This window comes from Cherax quadricarinatus, chromosome 11 (assembly GCF_038502225.1).
Source record: "Cherax quadricarinatus isolate ZL_2023a chromosome 11, ASM3850222v1, whole genome shotgun sequence".
Lineage (NCBI taxonomy): Eukaryota > Metazoa > Arthropoda > Malacostraca > Decapoda > Parastacidae > Cherax > Cherax quadricarinatus.
The window spans coordinates 6,745,232-6,767,096 of record NC_091302.1 but is presented as its reverse complement, the minus strand read 5'-3'; the positions used below and the strand labels follow the sequence as shown (position 1 = coordinate 6,767,096).

The 21,865-nt window shown below is 38.9% G+C and overlaps 1 protein-coding gene across 2 annotated transcripts in view; it reads left to right on the top strand.

Moving 5' to 3' along the window:
• Nucleotides 1–16,357, top strand: part of LOC128687645 (sorting nexin-25) — an 81,282-nt gene extending 64,925 nt beyond the window's left edge. For both annotated transcript variants that reach the window (XM_070083944.1, XM_070083945.1), the window contains 3 exons: nt 1,566–1,712; nt 8,482–8,620; nt 11,900–16,357. In XM_070083944.1, the coding sequence (XP_069940045.1) occupies nt 1,566–1,712; nt 8,482–8,620; nt 11,900–11,968 (355 nt within the window). In that variant the 3' untranslated portion in view covers nt 11,969–16,357. The remainder of the gene's footprint in view (nt 1–1,565; nt 1,713–8,481; nt 8,621–11,899) is intronic.
• Nucleotides 16,358–21,865: the final 5,508 nt, after the last annotated feature.

Here is a 21,865-nt window from a genome sequence, read left to right as displayed (position 1 = left end):
TAAATACCGAATTACAGAAAATATCTACCTGGATGAGGACTAACAAACTTACACTAAACATTGACAAAACCTACTTCATTCAGTTTGGTAACAGAGCTACAGATGTCCCTCTTAACATAATGATAAACGGATCACCTATCACAAAGCTAACAGAGGGAAAATTCTTAGGAATCCACCTTGATAATAGACTCAAATTTCATACACATATACAACAAATTTCTAAGAAAATTTCCAAGACTGTAGGCATACTATCGAAGATATGGTATTATGTTCCACAGTCAGCCCTCCTGGCCCTATATCACTCTCTTATTTACCCCTATCTCACCTATGGAATTTGTGCATGGGGCTCAACAACAATTAACCATCTCAGACCACTAATTACCCAACAAAAGGCTGCAGTTAGAAGGATAACAAATTCTCACTACAGGCAGCACACTCCACCAATATTCAATACACTAAACCTACTCACCATACAAAACATCCATACTTATTACTTCACCTATTACATACATAGAACACTTAACTCTGATATTAACCCTCCCCTCAAACATCTCCTTGCCAACCTCAACAGAACACATGACCATAACACAAGGCACAGATCACTCTTTGATGTTCCTCGTGTCCATCTCACACTATGCAAAAACTCAATGCACATAAAAGGCCCTAAAATCTGGAATTCATTACCTGTAAATATAAAAGAAACACTACCTGTTTATAAATTCAAGTCTCTTCTCAAAGATCACTTACTCACCCAAAACCAAATAAATACTGAATAACTGAACCTTGTAAATTGTATATCTTAAATGTTTCTCACAATTATATCACATAAATGTTAAACCTAAAACCCAATCTAACTTTATTATTTTTTAAATACACTACCTAACAGAATACTCCATACGACTGAATGTACAACAATGCATGCAACCATATGACCTGTCTTTGTAATACTCATTTGTGCTTTATAGTTATCTGTTTACAATAATGTATTATCACTGATTTCATCATTGCTTAGTTAATTTTAAGCCAGCCCGAAATGCTATGCATAGTATAAGTGGCTTTGGCATGCTGCTCTTATCTGTATTTTTTTGTACCTCTGTATGTATGCTCAAATTGTAAATAAATAAATAAAAATAAACAATAATAATAACATACGCCCTCTCCTCACTTAGCGACTTCTCATTTACTGATGACTTGGACTTATGACAGATTCTCTGACCAATATGCATACCTAAATAATGTATATTATAGTTGATTTCCTCTATTCTGTTTTATACAATATACAGTGCACTACTGTATAAACATTTAAAAATGTACCAGAAATGTTATAAATGATGCAAAGGTGACATTAAAACAACATCAAAGATGGTTGACACAAACCCACTACCATTATAGTATGCTTCTCACTTAGTGACGAATTCATTTACCAACGTGGTCTTAGGAAGAAAACTCTGTCGTTAAGTGAGGAGAGGCTGTATTGTATGCATTGTAATTCAAAGCACCACTAAGATAGAAAAACTTTTTTTTATAATTCATTACTTTTATTTAATGAAATTAAAAATTTTCAGACATGTGCGAGAAACTGTATCAGGCATGCTGAGCGAGTCAATGGTCCTCTACTACATGCACACAGTGAAAGACAATCTTTGGCCATCACATAACGAGTTGCAAGCCATCCGTCAAGCACGCACAGAGGATGACAAACTTAGAACAAGGTTGCATACAGTCATTGTATTTCTTTTTTTTTTTCAACAAGTCGGCCGTCTCCCACCGAGGCAGGGTGACTCAAAAAAGAAAGAAAATCCCCAAAAAGAAAATATTTTCATCATCATTCAACTCTTTCACCTCACTCACACATAATCACTGTTTTTGCAGAGGTGCTCAGAACACAACAGTTTAGAACCATATATGTATAAAGATACACAACATATCCCTCCAAACTGCTAATATCCCGAACCTCTCCTTTAGAGTGCAGGCATTGTACTTCCCATTTCCAGGACTCAAGTCCGGCTATATAAAAATAACCGGTTTCCCTGAATCCCTTCACTAAATATTACCCTGCTCACACTCCAACAGATCGTCAGGTCCCAAATACCATTTGTCTCCATTCACTCCTATCGAATACGCTCATGCACGCCTGCTGGAAGTCCAAGCCCCTCGCCCACAAAACCTCCCTTACCCCTTCCTTCAAACCTTTTTGAGGACGACCCCTACCCCGCCTTCCTTCTCCTACAGATTTAAATGCTCTCCATGTCATTCTACTTTGATCCATTCTCTCTAAATGACCAAACCACTTCAACAACCCCTCTTCAGCCCTCTGACTAATACTTTTATTAACTCCACACCTTCTCCTAATTTCCACACTCCGAATTTTCTGCATAATATTTACACCGCACATTGCCCTTAGACAGGACATCTCCACTGCCTCCAACTGCCTCCTTGCTGCTGCATTCACAACCCAAGCTTCACACCCATATAAGAGTGTTGGTACTACTATACTTTCATACATTCCCTTCTTTGCCTCCATAGATAACGTTTTTTGACTCCACATGTACCTCAATGCACCACTCACCTTTTTTCCCTCATCAATTCTATGATTAACTTCATCCTTCATAAATCCATCCGCCGACACGTCAACTCCCAAGTATCTGAAAACATTCACTTCTTCCATACTCCTCCTCCCCAATTTGATATCCAATTTTTCTTTATCTAAATTATTTGATACCCTCATCACCTTACTCTTTTCTATGTTCACTTTCAACTTTCTGCCTTTACACACACTCCCAAACTCATCCACTAACCTTTGCAATTTTTTTTAGAATCCCCCATAAGCACAGTATCATCAGCAAAAAGTAACTGTGTCAATTCCCATTTTGTATTTGATTCCCTATAATTTAATCCTGCCCCTCTCCCGAACACCCTAGCATTTACTTCTTTTACAACCCCATCTATAAATATATTAAACAACCATGGTGACATTACACATCCCTGTCTAAGACCTACTTTTACCGGGAAGTAGTCTCCCTCTCTTCTACACACCCTAACCTGAGCCTCACTATCCTCATAAAAACTCTTTACAGCATTTAGTAACTTACTGCCTATTGCATATACTTGCAACATCTGCCACATTGCTCCCCTATCCACTCTATCATATGCCTTTTCTAAATCCATAAATGCAGTAAAAACTTCCCTACCTTTATCTAAGTACTGTTCACATATATGCTTCAATGTAAACACTTGATCTACACATTCCCTACCCACTCTAAAACCTCCTTGCTCATCCGCAATCCTACATTCTGTCTTACCTCTAATTCTTTCAATTATGACCCTACCGTACACTTTTCCTGGTATACTCAGTAAACTTATTCCTCTATAATTTTTACAGTCTCTTTTGCCCCCCTTCCCTTTATATAAAGGGATTACACATGCTCTCCGCCAATCCCTAGGTATCTTCCTCTCTTTCATACATTTATTAAACAAAAGTACCAACCACTCCAACACTATGTCCCCCCCTGCTTTTAAAATTTTATGTCATGATCCCATCAGTTCCAGCTGCTTTACCCCCTTTCATTCTACGTAATGCCTCACGTACCTCCCCCATACTTATACTCTGTTCTTCTTCACTCCTAAAAGATGGTATACCTCCCTGGCCAGTGCATGAAATTACCGCCTCCCTTTCTTCCTCAACATTTAAAAGTTCCTCAAAATATTCTCGCCATCTACCTAATACCTCCCTCTCCCCATCTACTAACTCCCCTACTCTGGTTTTAACTGACAAATCCATACGTTCCTTAGGCTTTCTTAACTTGTTTAACTCACTCCAAAATTTTTTCTTATTTTCATTAAAATTTCTTGACAGTGCCTCTCCCACTCTATCATCTGCTCTCCTTTTGCTCTCTCTCACAACTCTCTTCACCTTTCTTTTACTCTCCATATACTCTGCTCTTCTTATAACACTGCTTTGTAAAAACCTCTCATAAGCTAACTTTTTCTCTTTTATCACACCCTTTACTTCATCATTCCACCAATCACTCCTCTTTCCTCCTGCACCCACCCTCCTATAACCACAAGCTTCTGCCCCACATTATAATACTTCTTCTTCTTCTTCTAATGACCAGAGCTTTGGTAAGATGGGGAAGGAAGAAGGATGGGTAAGGATGGAAATATTGGAAAAGGGTTGGAGGGGGGGAAGAGGTAGGATATAAAAGGTAAGTGGCCCAACCACTTTGGTGTAATTTAAAAAGTGTATTTGAATTGATAAGATATTCTTTAAGGGGTATAATACTAACCCATCAGAGTCACATAAATATAATAGGTATATAAGTACACATGACTCTGAATTGGTTGTAGTTATACAAGTTGCAATTGCTTTTTTTTTTTTTCGCGATTGCACAACGGATATTTATACAACAAGAAATGCAATATTTTCTGGCAGTTTATGAGCTCGTGACAATAGCTTCTTAATGGTGGTGTCCAACAATAGTCAATAGCATAATTTTACATTAGAAAGTTATTTAAGATGTCTCCCTAATTGGGGGCGATGATTTTCTCAGTATACATAGAAGGGTTCTGGTAGTATCCAATCTTCTTCGTCAGGTAAGTTGCTCAAAATCATGGGTCGAGGGTAATCATTTTTAAAACTCATCCAACCCTCTTTAACCCCCCCCCACTACTCATCTTTGCACTAGCCCACCTTTCTGCCAGTAGTCGCTTATATCTCACTTGAACTTCCTCCTCCCTTAGTTTATACACTTTCACTTCCCTCCTACTTGTTGCCACCTTCCTCTTGTCCCATCTACCTCATACTCTAACTGTAGCTACAACTAAATAATGATCCGATATATCAGTTGCCCCTCTATAAACATGTACATCCTGGAGCCTACCCATCAACCTTTTATCCACCAATACATAATCTAACAAACTACTTTCATTACGTGCTACATCATACCTTGTATATTTATTTATCCTCTTTTTCATAAAATATGTATTACTTATTACCAAATCTCTTTCTACACATAGCTCAATTAACCCTTTGAGGGTTTCGGACGTACTAGTACGGCTTACGACCCAGGGTTTTTGACGTACTAGTACGCCTAAATTTTAGCGCTCTCAGATCTAGTGGGAGAAAGCTGGTAGCCCTTCATATGAAAGAATGGGTCTATGTGGTCAGTGTGCACAGTCTAAAAAAAATCCTGCAGCACACAGTGCATAATGAGAAAAAAAAAACTTTGACCATTTTTTTGGAATAAAACAGCGACTTTGCACTGTATTTTCGTATGGTATTTATTGTTGTATTCTAGTTTTCTTGGTCTCATTTTATAGAATGGAAGACATATTACAGAAATTGAGATGATTTTGACTGGTTTTACAATGAAAGGTACCTTGAAATTGAGCTCAAAGTAGCAGAAATGTTCGATTTTTACCAAAGTTCAAAAGTAAACAAATCATGCCAAGCGTGCAATACACGTCAACTGGTGAGTCTAATATTCTTTCAAAAGAGCACCAATAATATTTATACCATTTTTTACACTAATGCAGTAGTCTGCATAATAGTAAGTCTTATATTTTTTTTGAGAATAAAAATTCAAAGTGGAAAGCAAAAGAATATAAGAGGGGCCTTGAGACGTGACTAATGACCAGAGGAAATGTCATTTTAGTGCCAGGAATGTCTTTCTTGTTTATTCTGGACCCTATTCGGAAATTGGCATCTTTTGAAATTTGTGTGAAATTGGCAAAATTGCTAAATTCTGACCACTGTACTAGATAGTTGAATTTCATAAATGGGTGGTTTCTTGCACCCATTCGAAAGAAAAAATACAGTTCTAACGAAATATTCATGTTTTTTGTCGACTAGTACAGAGGAATTTGTCGAAAATGGGGCTCAAAGTGGGCAAATTCGCCGATGCGTAAAAATCGCCGAGACCGCTAAATTTGCGAGAGCATAATTCCGTAAGTTTTCCATCAAATTTCAAACTTTTGGTGTCGTTATGATCGGGAAAAGATTCTCCATCTTTTCATAAGAGAAAATAATTCTTTTTTTTTTTTAAATTTGGCCGACCCTGAGAACGAGTTTCGGAGAGGGCCTGTCGACCCTCAAAGGGTTAAAGGCTCCCCATTTACCCCTGGCACCCCAAATTTACCTACTACTCCCTCCACAACATTTTTACCGACTTTAGCATTGAAATCCCCAACCACAAGTACTCTCACACTTGGTTCAAAATTCCTCACGCATTCACTCAACATTTCCCAAAATCTCTCTCTCTCCTCTACACTTCTCTCTTCTCCAGGTGCATATACACTTACTATAACCCACTTTTCACATCCAACCTTTATTTTACTCCACATAATCCTTGAATTAATACATTTATTGTCCATCTTTTCCTGCCATATCTTATCCTTCAACATTATTGCTACTCCTTCTTTAGCTCTAACTCTATTTGAAACCCCTGACCTAATCCCATTTATTCCTCTCCACTGAAACTCTCCCACCCCCTTCAGCTTTGTTTCACTTAAAGCCGGGACATCCAGCTTCTTCTCATTCATAACATCCACAATCATCTCTTTCTTATCATTTGCACAATGTCCACGCAGATTCAGACTTCCCATTTTGACAATTTTCTTCTTCTTATTCTTTTTAGTAATCTTTACAGGAAAAGGAGTTACTAGCCCATTGTTCCCGGCATTTTAGTTGACTTTTACAACACGCATGGCTTACGGAGGAAAGATTCTTATTCCACTTCCCCATGGATATGAACGGAAAAGTAATAAGACCAAGAACTATTAAGATAAAATCAAAGAAAACTCAGATGAGTGAGTATTTATTTTTTATTTTAACATGATGGCCATCTCCCATTGAGGCAGGGTGACCCAAAAAAGAAACACTTTCACCATAATTCACACTATGACTGTCTTGCCAGGGGCATGCAGATACTATATTTTCTAAAGCAAAGCCATTCAAAAATACTATGCTATTTGTGGGTGAGGTGGGGATATTTGCAGCTTTGAACTGTAGTATCAGTGCACCTCTGGCAAGACAGTGATGGAGTGAGTGATGGTGAAAGTATTTCTTCTCTTTCGGGTCACCCTACCTTGGTGGGAGACGACTGGAGGATTAAAAAAAAAAAAAAGAGGGAGAGAGTGATTGAATGAGTGATGGTGAGAGCATTTCCAATTTTTTTTTTCGGGTCACCCTTAGGGGAAGATCTGCACTATGACACTAATGAAGCTGAAGCCTCAGGGCCCCTAATCCCTGAGGGGCGGCAGAAGCAACTTTAGTCCACATTGCTTATAAATTTTGGGTCTGCTGTATGAGAAGGGTTTTTAAAATAATAATAATAATAATAATAATATAGTGTAATTCAATACAGAAGTGAAGGTGGTAGTCGACTGGTGTGGGTCGCATCCTGGGGACGAATTAACCTAATTGACCTGAAATGCTCTGTATAACAAGGGGCTTTCTATATAGTAGTATATCATTAATGTCAACTATGGTCTGTATAAGTTGTACATGTAATTGTAGAAATAAAGATTCTTCTTCTTCTTTCAACACACCGGCCGTATCCCACCGAGGCGGGGTGGCCCAAAAGGAAAAACGAAAGTTTCTCCTTTTACATTTAGTAATATATACATGAGAAAGGGTTACTAGCCCCTTGCTCCCGGCATTTTAGTCACCTCTTACAACACACATGGCTTACGGAGGAAGAATTCTGTTCCACTTCCCCATGGAGGTAAGAGGAAATAAACAAGAACAAGAACTAGAAAGAAAATAGAAGAAAACCCAGAGGGGTGCATATATATATGTTTGTACATGTATGTGTAGTGTGACCTAAGTGGAAGTAGAAGTAGCAAGACGTACCTGAAATCTTGCATGTGTATGAGACAGAAAAAAAAGACACCAGCAATCCTACCATCGTGTAAAACAATTACAGGCTTCAGTTTTACACTCACTTGGCAGGACGGTTGTACCTCCCTGGGCGGTTGCTGTCTACAAACCTACTACCTAGGATAAAGATTATTGTTATTAGTATATGTTGTCTCTACTTTTCTGTGTGTTGCTTAGGTGAAGAGTGATAGCAGGTGTCAGGAATTTTGCACCTCTGTCCATCTTCACCCAAGATTGAACTCGGTTCCTTCAGTTGCCAATAGAATGCACTACCAGTGCTGTGTGGGCTCACATTAAGAGATAATGTAATTTTTTGTTTTTAAATACAATTATTATTAATTTTTTTTAACTAACTCTGTCCTGCCAAAGAAAGAGAAGACACATTCACCATCATTCATTCAGTCATTGCATTGCCAGAATATGCTGATGTCAGTTATTATTATTAATATTGTTATAACATAGTGTGGTGCAATAAATTACCTATACTGTAATTACATTGTGTGATGTTCCAACGTAATGATATTGTTAATGTCTTAGGGTGCATCGTGTCACTAATGTTTGTATCACAAAATGTAAGTTTTCTTTCTCTCTCTCCCTCTCAGATATGAAGCTCGGGAGCAGTTTGTTAATAACTTACCCGTTCTTCTGTGCACTCTGGTTGGTCAGCAGAATGCTCGTCGAGGAGCAACAAAGCTTTTCACCACACTCCAGCACCACGCACTTAATAAAAACCTCTTTTATGTAAGTTTTGTATATTGCTGTAATCAGAAAAACGTTAGTAATAATGGTAGAATTACCAACAGAATGTTAGGTAAAAAGACATAGATGTAACTAATGTGACATTTCACTGTGGCAACGTTTCACTCTCAAGGAGCTTAGTCAAGTCATTTCAGCTTGACAAAGCTCCTGGAGAGTGAAACATTGCCATAATAAAATGCCACATTAGTGGTATCAGTGTTCATTTACCTAACAGAAAAATTTTATGTAGGATGGCAGATCCAACAATCATTCTCATGTGCTTCCATCCTTCGCTGTATGAGGTGCCGCAATGCAGAAAAGAATAATGACCACCAAGGTCAGAAATATGGGTTAATGAAGGAATTGATTCCTTAATGCTTCTTCTATTTGTGGAAATGTGTACATTAGATATTGTCTTCTGCATCTGTAAGTTAGGCTCAAAGCCCCACAACAAAGTATGTTAATGTGTGCTTCATAGCTTTGGTCCTCTTCATGCTTGCATTTCTATCCATTGTTTGAATGTGATGATTATTCTTCTCTGAAATGCAATGCCTCGTGTTCTTTTTTTTTATGCACTGGCCATCTCCCACCAAGGCAGGGTGACCTAAAAAGAAAAATAAGTTTTTCTATTGACATTTAGTAATTTTTATAGAAGGCCTCATGTTTCTGTCCCCAAAAATTTTTACAGATTTTATAATCAGAGTATTATTATTTAGAATGGTCATTGTATTTAATACTGTAATTGTATCTTCAGAGCTAAACATTGTCATAAGCTTCTTTCTCCTTTGTGCAAGTTATTTATTTATTATTCCAGTCATGGTATTGTGGCTTTTTATTCTTTAAGCCTCAATACAGCTAACTAATAGGAAAAACAGTGGCCAGTAATAGCAGGTGTGGCAGATAAAGAAGAGATTTTTTGCTATGATAGTAACAGTAACAAACAATTTCCTAAACAATGGACTTGTTCATTGTTTCTGAATTGATAAACCTGTGACATCTTGTACCAGATTTGTGAAGTCCATTATATAGCAGTTCAGTACATTAAGAGCCTTAATTAATATAAAGGACCTCTACATTTAAAAATCTAACTTCTATTATTCTATTAAGTTACTTGTAATCCTTTGACTGTCTATCACATAGAACTACATTGATGTCAGGGTCCGTCTTGTAGATCTGTCATGAGCTGTAATCTCTGTAATACAAGCATATCCCCAATGAAAATAACTTTGTATTCTTAATAGATTCATTGGTATATGAACCAGAAATGTCTTATGGACTTTTGGGAATTTAAAAATTTATCAGGAAAGTACAACACAGGTTCCATAGATATTCAACTACACAAGAGTTCAAAAATAGTTATATGACAAGTCTGAATCACATGGGCCATTTGAAGGTTAATATGAGAGACCAAGGTTATAATAACCAAGGTTATTATAACCTATTTTTTTTAGAATATCAAGAATATTTAGGTTAGCAGACCCAAGCATAGCCTGAAATAGTTTTTTAACTGTAGTGTGAATGTGCCTTTTGGCAAGACAGTGATGAAGTGAATGATGATGAAAGTGTTTCTTCTTTTTCGGGTTACCCTGCCTCGGTGGGAAACTGCTCATCTTTCTTTCTTTCAACACACCGGCCGTATCCCACCGAGGCGGGGTAGCCCAAAAGGAAAAACGAAAGTTTCTCCTTTTACATTTAGTAATATATACAGGAGAAGGGGGTTACTAGCCCCTTGCTCCCGGCATTTTAGTCGCCTCTTACAACATGCATGACTTACGGAGGAAGAATTCTGTTCCACTTCCCCATGGAGATAAGAGGAAATAAACAAGAACAAGAACTAGGAAGAAAATAGCAGAAAACCCAGAGGGGTGTGTGTATATATATGCTTGTACATGTATGTGTAGTGTGACCTAAGTGTAAGTAGAAGTAGCAAGACGTACCTGAAATCTTGCATGTTTATGAGACAGAAAAAACACCAGGAATCTTACCATCATGTAAAACAATTACAGGCTTTCATTTTACATTCACTTGGCAGGACGGTAGTACCTCCCTGGGTGGTTGCTGTCTACCAACCTACTACCACAGGACGGTAGTACCTCCCTGGGTGGTTGCTGTCTACCAACCTACTACCACAGGACGGTAGTACCTCCCTGGGTGGTTGCTGTCTACCAACCTACTACCACAGGATGGTAGTACCTCCCTGGGTGGTTGCTGTCTACCAACCTACTACCACAGGATGGTAGTACCTCCCTGGGTGGTTGCTGTCTACCAACCTACTACCACAGGACGGTAGTACCTCCCTGGGTGGTTGCTGTCTACCAACCTACTACCACAGGACGGTAGTACCTCCCTGGGTGGTTGCTGTCTACCAACCTACTACCACAGGACGGTAGTACCTCCCTGGGTGGTTGCTGTCTACCAACCTACTACCACAGGACGGTAGTACCTCCCTGGGTGGTTGCTGTCTACCAACCTACTACCACAGGATGGTAGTACCTCCCTGGGTGGTTGCTGTCTACCAACCTACTACCACAGGACGGTAGTACCTCCCTGGGTGGTTGCTGTCTACCAACCTACTACCACAGGACGGTAGTACCTCCCTGGGTGGTTGCTGTCTACCAACCTACTACCACAGGATGGTAGTACCTCCCTGGGTGGTTGCTGTCTACCAACCTACTACCACAGGACGGTAGTACCTCCCTGGGTGGTTGCTGTCTACCAACCTACTACCACAGGACGGTAGTACCTCCCTGGGTGGTTGCTGTCTACCAACCTACTACCACAGGACGGTAGTACCTCCCTGGGTGGTTGCTGTCTACCAACCTACTACCACAGGACGGTAGTACCTCCCTGGGTGGTTGCTGTCTACCAACCTACTACCACAGGACGGTAGTACCTCCCTGGGTGGTTGCTGTCTACCAACCTACTACCACAGGACGGTAGTACCTCCCTGGGTGGTTGCTGTCTACCAACCTACTACCACAGGATGGTAGTACCTCCCTGGGTGGTTGCTGTCTACCAACCTACTACCACAGGACGGTAGTACCTCCCTGGGTGGTTGCTGTCTACCAACCTACTACCACAGGACGGTAGTACCTCCCTGGGTGGTTGCTGTCTACCAACCTACTACCACAGGACGGTAGTACCTCCCTGGGTGGTTGCTGTCTACCAACCTACTACCACAGGACGGTAGTACCTCCCTGGGTGGTTGCTGTCTACCAACCTACTACCTAGGAAACTGCTCATGTGTTAATAAAAAAAAATAATAAACCTATTTTTTTCCAGACTGTACTTGAGGTCCTTCTCAAGGAATTGTTTCCTGAACTTCAAGAACATATCGACAAGAAGTTATAAGAACTTAGTGAAGTTGCTGAAGTCACTGAAACTCAACTATAGTTACAAGTGGTATGGATTAGTCAAGTTCTTAAATCTATCAACCATACAGTGGTCATTAAGGTTGAATATCACCTGTACAACCACCTGATGTATGAAGGGAGAGTGTTGAAGAGTCTTGGTCCTTTTACACTTATTAAGTTCTCTCTCTTTGTACTTATTGCATTCCTGTTTTTCATTGAAAGAATTTTGCACTGTTTGCCAAGCCTCTTGGCTTTGTGGGGGTTGATATTGGTAGGCAGATTTGGGACCAATCCTTCCAGACTTTTCCAGGTGTAAATTATGATGCATCTTTCTCACTTGGCTGGTACTAATGACTTCATTTTGTTGATATATATATATTTAGGCTTATGCAAAGTTTTTTCAAATGGGGTAAACATGATTGCACTTCTAATACATGATGGTATTGCAATTTTTGTTTTCTTGGCTACATCAGTTTTTCTCTCTCAAAGGTAAGGTGATGCAAAAAAACAGGAAACATTGACTATCATTCATTCCATAGCTGTCTTGCCAGAATTAAACAATCATGGTGACATCATGCATCCCCATTTAAGGCATACTTTTATGGAAAATTAATCCTCTCACATATACCCTCACCTCAGCCTAACTTTCTGTATAAAAATTCTTAACTGCTTTTAGTAACCTACCACCTGCAGATATTTGCAGTTTTGAACTGTATGGGCACCCCTCTGGCAAGACAGTGATGCAGTGAGTGATGGTGGAAGTGTTTCTTCTTTTCTGGGTCACCTTACCTTGATGGGAAATGGCTGGTTTGTCGAAGGAAAAAACTAGAAAAATAGTGATAATACTGTTGCCGGAACAGAAGAAAACACATTCATCATCACTCATCCCCAAGTTTTTCAAATGTATTCTTGTATTACATTTCAAATGGCCCTCTCAGCGTGGTATATTAATTCACACTTTGGAGAGGACATTTTAAATGATTTTTGGTCTGTCCTGAACCATTATCCAGTCACAGGCAGACCAAAAATATTCTCTAAGAGTATCCTCCAAATGTGGATCTATTGTGAAACAATATACCATTTTCAGAGTTATTTGAAATGAAATGCAGAGGCACAGTTAAAAAAAACAGCTTGGAAATGAGTGATAGTGAATGCATTTCCTTCTTAGAGTCACCCTACCATGGTGGGAGATGACTGGTGTGACCAGAACAAAAATTTGAAGTGACTTAGAGGAAAAAATTAAGATTTCTCCTTGATGTGCCCCATTGAAATGTATCTCTTACCGCTACTCTACGGTATTACAAAACCAAAGAAAGAAATATTAGTTACAATGCACAGTATTGGCGTGATCTTAGTCATAAACTTTAATCTGTTATTGGAGTACTACTAATACAGATGCAATTAACATAATGCCAAAGATAATTCTTGTTCTTCTTATTATTAGGTATTACATATATGTATTAGGAATTATTATATTATTATTTGTTTTGATTATTATTTTTTATTTATTATTATATAAAATTGAAAGGGTTCTGTATAAGGACCTGCTTAGCTTAAACCAGCAGGCCTACTGTAGTAGTACTCTGTTTTGTTAACTAAAGCAACAGTATCCAGGAGATAGTATTTTGTTATCTGTTTGTCCTATGTACTTAAATGTTAATTATTTATAATTTCAAGTTACATTCCACGAACAAGATGTTTTTGTTGTAAGATAATTTATAGAATTAATTTCCTCATTAGTGTCAGTAAAGTTATATATTAACTATAAGGACCTCAGTAGAAATAAGCCACACTGCTGAATTTTCTTGGGTTATCCTGGGTTAGCCCTCTGGGGTTAACAAGTTGAAGGAAGTTGTTCTCTTAACATTACAACTGTTGATTAGTAAGGCACATGTGCGACAGTTTCTCTGTGGGGAAGTGGAGAAGAATCCTTCCTCCATAAGAGGTGACTGAAATGCAAGGAGCAAGGTACTAGTAACACCTTCTGTATAAATTACTAAATGCTGGCAGCAAGATCCTAGTAACATCTTCTGTGTAAGTTGCTAAATGATAGCAACAAGATGCTAGTAACATCTTTTCCTGTATAAATTACTACATGTATAAAGAAGAAAAAAGTGTTTCTTCTTCTTTTACAGGACACCCTACCTCAGTGGGAGGTGGCCAGTGTGTTAACAAAAAAATAATATACAACAGTTAAGAATCTTTATTCTGATACTGTCGGAATAAAGTTGCAGATGTGTCTTACTGATCAACTTGTCAATACTATATACCATTATCATATTCACATTACACCTGTCTTATCCCTCATATCAATGTATTGTATGCTGCCTCCTGATCCTCTACGAGTTAATTAGCCTACGATTATGCATCAGCTATTTTTTTTTCAAGAAACTGGTCATATCCCACCAAGGTAGGGTGACCTAAAAAGAAAAACAAAAGTTTTTTTTTAAATTTAGCAATTTATACATGAGAAGGGTTACTAGCCACTTGCTTTCAGCATTTTAGTCGCCTCTTATAATACGCATGACTTAGAAGAAGAATTCGTTTCCACTCCCCATGGAGTCATCAGCTATTGCCACTGACAAACTGATGGATGTATGCATTTTTTTCATTTTTTTAGTTCAGATTCAGTACATAATCATAAAAATTATGTTCCATTTGTTGGATGTATGCACTGTTTTCTGGGTCAAATTTGTTAGGAAATTACTCATATTAAAAAATCATGTTTTATTCATCAGCCGTTGTCAAATTGACAAAAAAGACTGATTGTATACAATAAGTCCTCGACTGATGAACACATTGAGGTGGTTCGGACATGTAGAGAGAATGGAGCGAAACAGAGTGACTTCAAGAGTGTATCAGTCTGTAGTGGAAGGAAGGCAGGGTAGGGGTCGGCCTAGGAAAGGTTGGAGGGAGGGGGTAAAGGAGGTTTTGTGTGTGAGGGGCTTGGACTTCCAGCAGGCATGCGTGAGTGTATTTGATAGGAGTGAATGGAGACAAATGGTTTTTAATACTTGACGTGCTGTTGGAGTGTGAGCAAAGTAACATTAATGAAGGGATTCAGGGAAACCGGCAGGCCGGACTTGAGTCCTGGAGATGGGAAGTACAGTGCCTGCACTTTGAAGGAGGGGTGTTAATGTTGCAGTTTAAAAACTGTAGTGTAAAGCACCCTTCTGGCAAGACAGTGATGGAGTGAATGATGGTGAAAGTTTTTCTTTTTCGGGCCACCCTGCCTTGGTGTATAATATCATTATTATACACAGTTCATGAGGTCCCCAATGTGTTTGTAAGTTGAGAGCTTAAAGTACACCGTTTTTTAGTTAAAATGAAACAAAATCAGTCACAGTAAAAATGCCTTCATTCACCATCAGCTCTTGTCAAAATTGCCTAAAAGATTGGTGTACGCACTGTTGTCCACTTCCATTTTGATACAAAATTAATTATATTAAAAATTACAGTAAGTTTCTTCTCAAATAAGGATTATGTAATTGTTTTTTTAAATTTAAAAACAAATCCCATTCCTAGTTTTCAACTTGAAAACAAGTCATTCCTGGTTTTTTAACTAATGAGTTACATTCCTGAGTTTTGAACTTAAAAATGAGTCATTCCTGGTGTTTCACCAAAGAACTAGTCACATTAATGAGCTTTTTAACTTATAAATGAATCATTACTAATTTTTCAGCTTACAAATGAATAATATTCCTGTTTTTTAAATTTACAGATGCATTGTATTCTTAGTTTTTCAACTTGAAGATGCATTGTATTTCTGTTTTTTAAACTTACAAGTGCATTGTATTCTTGGTTTTTTCGATTTACAAATGCATTGTATTCTTGTTTTTTATTAATACATTGGCCATTTCCCACCTAGGCAGGGCGACCCGAAAAAATAAACTTTCATCATCACTCACTCCACTGTCTTGCCAGAGGTATGCCGACATTACAGTTCAAAAGCTGCAATGTATCTCCACCCCTCCTTCAGAGGGGTGGATTTTTTTTTTTTTAAGATTAAAAACGCAGGCTGGGGAAAATTCTGGCCTGGTGTGGTGAATACTTTCACAAGCTTTCCCCTCAGAGAGAACCAGGTGCAGGAAATTGAGCAGCTGGCAAAGAGAGTGCCAGATCAGGTCTTTGAGGATATGCAGAATAAAGATGTGAATGAACTGTTAGAAGATAATAAAGAAAGAAGTCCAGAGACAGTGCTGGTAGAGCTCAGTACCCAGATACAAGGGAGGCAGATAACAGATGTAGATGAGGAGGAACCTAAAGAAAAAGAGTGAGACATTATAACAGTTTAATGAGCAGTTTCATAGTGGTAAAGTTGCAGAGTTATTCACTGAAGAGGACCCTAATAAATCTAGAAGCAGTTCTCTGAAAGAGGGTCAAATGCATTGTTGCCCCCCTATCCACCCTGTCATACGCCTTTTCCAAATCCATAAATGCCACAAAGACCTCTTTAGCCTTATCTAAATACTGTTCATCTTTATCCCATCAATCCCGGCTGCCTTACCCCCTTTCATTTTACCTACTGCCTCACGAACTTCCCCCACACTCACAACTGACTCTTCCTCACTCCTACAAGATGTTATTCCTCCTTGCCCTATACACGAAATCACAGCTTCCCTATCTTCATCAACATTTAACAATTCCTCAAAATATTCCTTCCATCTTCCCAATACCTCTAACTCTCCATTTAATAACTCTCCTCTCCTATTTTTAACTGACAAATCCATTTGTTCTCTAGGCTTTCTTAACTTGTTAATCTCACTCCAAAACTTTTTCTTATTTTCAACAAAATTTGTTGATAACATCTCACCCACTCTCTCATTTGCTCTCTTTTTACATTGCTTCACCACTCTCTTAACTTCTCTCTTTTTCTCCATATACTCTTCCCTTTCTATTAATGTGTAGTATTATATTTACACAATATTATATGCTTGGGGAAGCCCTAAACTCATAGGGGAAATGGAAGATAATATGGTTTGATTTGAGGAATGGAAGAGTAGCTCCTGTTCCTTGGATGAAGAGCTCTTTACCAGCTTCAGCATGCTCCTCTTGAGGAGTGTTATAATTAGAATAAATGTGCCAAACGTGTGTTTTAAGGTGAAGAGCTATGATCAAAGGGTTTGGGTTGCCCTCTCCTTCCTCTGATCAAAACTGATTTACCCTCCTCTCCCCACTTCTCATTCACTGTACAACCTTACAGCTTAGTGCTTCCCCATGGATGGAATACATTTATATGATGTACTGGTAATCAAATCAGAAACATTATTTTCAAAGTTTATTCAACTATACATTGGTAATGTTCATTACAACAATGCACAAAATTATCACACTTAAATAAGGTCTCCAAATTTATACATGTTCAGCTGGTTATATATAATTAGCTACATATATAGATGAAGATTTTAACTTTTGTCACTAAATGCTATTTTGGAAAAAACTCATCATTAAGATTTATGTAACTGTATAGATTTCTGACAACACTTTAGTTCAATGTACAAATATAAACCGTCTCTGTCAAGAGTATGCTGCTTCAGGTCTCAAGACTGCACATACCTACATACATGTGATATAATCTAAAATATTATGTGGCATTTGGTGTGTAATTGTTGATACATATTTGAGTTTTTATTCCCATAAGAACTTTTATTGTAAATTTTTTAGTATACTGATGGCTCTGTATAGGCTATATGGGTTTGGTGTGTTTTTGGGAATGCAATGAATATACACATATTTAACATTACAATCAGGGCTTCGGTGTCTGGGGAAACAGCGATTGTGGGAGCATCCAGGAGTGTAATCTTGAACACCAAAGAAGTGTGTGGAGTGTTGGAGAGTGTAACAGAGATACGTCAGTCATGGACAGCAGTAATGCACTGCCAACTTTCTTGTGTGTGTGTGTGTATGGACACCAGCAAACACTACTGTAAAGTAACAGTGAGGTAGTCAGGTTGGTGTTGAGGTGCCTGGATGGTAATGAAGGAGAGGGGAAAGGCAGGTTGGGGTGAGTGCTGGTTAGCAAGTGATGTTTGTTGAGGCAATGAAGTGAGTAGCCAGTGAGTGTGCATGCATCTGGAAGAGTGGGTGTAGGCAGGTTTTAGGGATTATTGCAATATAACCCCTATCGGGTTATGCAGTACTTGAGGAATGTAAGGTAATCAGGTTTAATATAAGGAATGAGTGTAGCTCTTAATTTGAATCAAGGGCCCTTCAGTGTCAATGCACTTTTCTTGAAGGGTAAGCAAGCAGGTACCTGGTTAGGTAAAATACTAAAGTATGTGATGTTGCTGGCATATTTCCTAAATTGTTTTGGTTGCTGCTTGGCCAGCCATGTTTTGGGACTTGTGGAAAGACATTTCTATCCTTTATTAGATATTTTACTCCTATATACCACTATATTTCACTCGGTGAGGTATGGCGGTGCAGGATGTCACCAGGTCACAGGTAATCAATTATCCATGTAAAACGAGTTGTACTTTAATTGTTGCAATGCTGAAGACCTCCTGAGTCTGTTCTGTGATGTTACATGTTTAAATAACTGCTAATTCCAGGCATCTCTTTTTGTCTACCTCTTTGAGTTTGTCTTTTGTCTTCCCATTCCATGAGGTGTGACTCCTCAGTGCATGACAGTGCATTGTTGTAGGTTTTGTATGAATACAGTGGACCCCCGGTTTACGATATTATTTCATTCCAGAAGTATGTTCCGGTGCCAGTACTGAACGAATTTGTTCCCATAAGGAATATTGTGAATTAGATTAGTCCATTTCAGACCCCCAAACATACATGTACAAATGCACCTACATAAATACACTTACATACAGTGGACCCTCAACCAGCGATATTAATCCGTTCCTGAGAGCTCATCGTTAATCGAAATAATCGTTAGTCAAGTTAGTTTTCCCCATAAGAAATAATGGAAATCAAATTAATCCGTGCAAGAAACCCCAAAGTATTGAAAAAAAAAATTTACCACATGAAATATTAATTTTAATACACACAAACTGAAGAAGACATGTACAGTTACATGACACTTACCTTTATTGAAGATCTGGTGATGACTGATGGGATGGGAGGAGGGGAGACCGTTGATCTTCTTAGTGTTTAGAAGGGGAATCCCCTTCCATTAGCACTTGAGGTAGCAAGTTTTTTTCTGGGGTTACTTCCCTTGTTTTTTTAATGCCACTAGGACCAGCTTCAGAGTCACTGGACTTCTGTCGCACAACACATCTGTCCATAGATACCTGTACCTCTCGTTCTTTTATGACTTTCCTAAAGTGGTTCACAACATTGTCAGTGTACAGGTTGCCAACACGGCTTGCAGTAGCTGTGTCAGGGTGATTTTCATCAAAAAAGGTTTGCACTTCAAGCCACTTTGCACACATTTCCTTAATCTTAGAAGTAGGCAGCAGCGCTGTATAGCCCTTGTGGCTTAGCGCTTCTTTTTGATTATAATAATAATAATTAGAACTAGGCAACTTCTTCAATTTCTCTATCCCCTCCGCCGAAGCAGTTTCCTCAGGTCTGCCCTCTTGCTGTTCAAGATGATCTAGCAGCTCATCAGTGGTTAGTTCTTCATTGTCCTCCTCCACCAGCTCTTCCACATCCTCCCCACTAACCTCCAACCCCAAGGGCTTCCCCAATGCCACAATGGATTCCTCAACTGGCATAGGATTCTCAGGGTTAGCCTCAAACCCTTCAAAACCCTTTTTGTCTACACATTCTGGCCACAGTTTTTTCCAAGCAGAGTTCAAGGTCCTCTTAGTCACTTCCTCCCAAGCCTTACCTATAATGTTTACACAATTGAGGATGGTAAAATGATCTTTCCAAAACTCTCTTAGAGTCAGTTGAGTTTCTGAGGTCACTACAAAGCACCTTTCAAACATAGCTTTTGTGTACAGTTTCTTGAAGTTGGAAATGACCTGCTGCAGGAGAGGAGTGGTATTAGGAGGCAAAAACTTCACCTTAATGAAGCTCATGTCCCTAGAAAGTCGCTCTGCCAAGTCTGATGGATGACCAGGAGCATTGTCTAATACCAGGAGGCACTTAAGGTCTAATTTCTTTTCAATTAGGTAATTTTTCACATTGGGGGCAAATGCATAGTGTAACCAGTCATAGAAAAAGTCCCTAGTGACCCATGCCTTACTGTTTGCCCTCCACAGCACACACAAATTAGCCTTGACGACATTGTTTTTACTGAACACACTGGGAGTTTCAGAGTGATACACCAATAAAGGCTTCACTTTGCAATCACCACTAGCATTGGCACACATCAACAGAGTAAGCCTGTCTTTCATAGGCTTATGTCCTGGGAGTGCCTTTTCCTCCTGAGTAATGTACGTCCTGCTTGGCATTTTCTTCCAAAACAGGCCTGTTTCGTCACAATTAAACACTTGTTCAGGTTTCAGTCCTTCACTGTCTATGTACTCATTAAACACTTGTTCAGGTTTCAGTCCTTCACTGTCTATGTACTCCTTGAATTCCTGCACATATTTTTCAGCCGCTTTGTGGTCCGAACTGGCAGCCTCACCATGCCTTATCACACTATGAATGCCACTACCTTTGCTGGCCTTCCCCTCGCTTCTTAAATCTCTCAAACCAAGCGCTTCCCCCTTTGCTGGCCTTAAATTCACTCACATCACTAGTTGGTGGCATTTTTTTAATTAAATCGTCATGCAACTTCCTAGCCTTGTCACATATGATTGCTTGAGAGATGCTATCTCCTGCTATCTGTTTCTCGTTTATCCACACCAATAAGAGTCTCTCAACATCTTCTACCTCTTGCGATCTCAGTTTCGAAAACATAGTTGCACCTTTGGCAAGAACAGCTTCCTTGATTGCCGTTTTCTTGCCCACAATAGTAGCGATGGTTGATTGGGGTTTATTATACAACCTGACCAGCTCAGAGACACGCACTCCACTTTCATACTTAGCAATGATCTCTTTCTTCATCTCCATAGTAATTCTCACCCTTTTTGCTGTAGGATTGGCACAAGAAGCTTTCTTGGGGCCCATGGTGACTTATTTTGCAGGTGCAATCACTACAAAGGCTGTGATAATATGAAATGTTCCAGTTGTATGTTTGGAAGCGACCGCGGTGGCTGGCTTGTAAACGCTGGCACCCATGGGACAAGTGAGGTGCGCTCAGGCCGAAGTGGATGCGTCTCATACGGAACGAATAGCGCTGGTCGGGTTTTTAAGCGCTAGTCGAGGCAAAATTTTTGCGTTAAAATGTATCGCTAGTCAGATTTATCGTTAATCGATGCCATCGCTGGTTGAGGGTCCACTGTAATTCGTCGCATTGGGAGGTGATCGTAAACCGGGGGTCCACTGTATTTATATTTTAGAATTCCTGTTATGTGCCATTTCACTTAGCATATGCTACAATAACAGTACATAACACACAGATTCTAGAACATAAGCATACATGCAAGTGTGTATTTGTCTCAATGAAAGCATGCATCATTCATTGGGATGAGCATACACACCTCAGAGTGGACTAGAAATAGACATTTGTATTAGGGAAACCTTTTATTGCGACATTCACCTAAGCCTATCTTGCCCCTCTTCCCTCCCAGTTAATATTATAAAACATGCAGGCTGATGGGTTTTAGAGCCTATTGAACTAATTAATATTATAATAAAAAAGAAGCACTAAACCACAAGGGCTATTATTGAACTAATAAAACATGCAGTTTTCAAACTTTGTATTCTGCTGATGTGGATTTCAGATAAATATACATATCAAATATTTTTCTGTCTGTTTAAATGTGGGTTCCTTTCTATAATCCCACTCTTCTTTGCTACATTTATCTGTATCAATATATCTTCATGTAACTCATGAAATCACAATAATAATATTGCAATCAAATCACAGAGCACGTGGGGTTTGAATCCA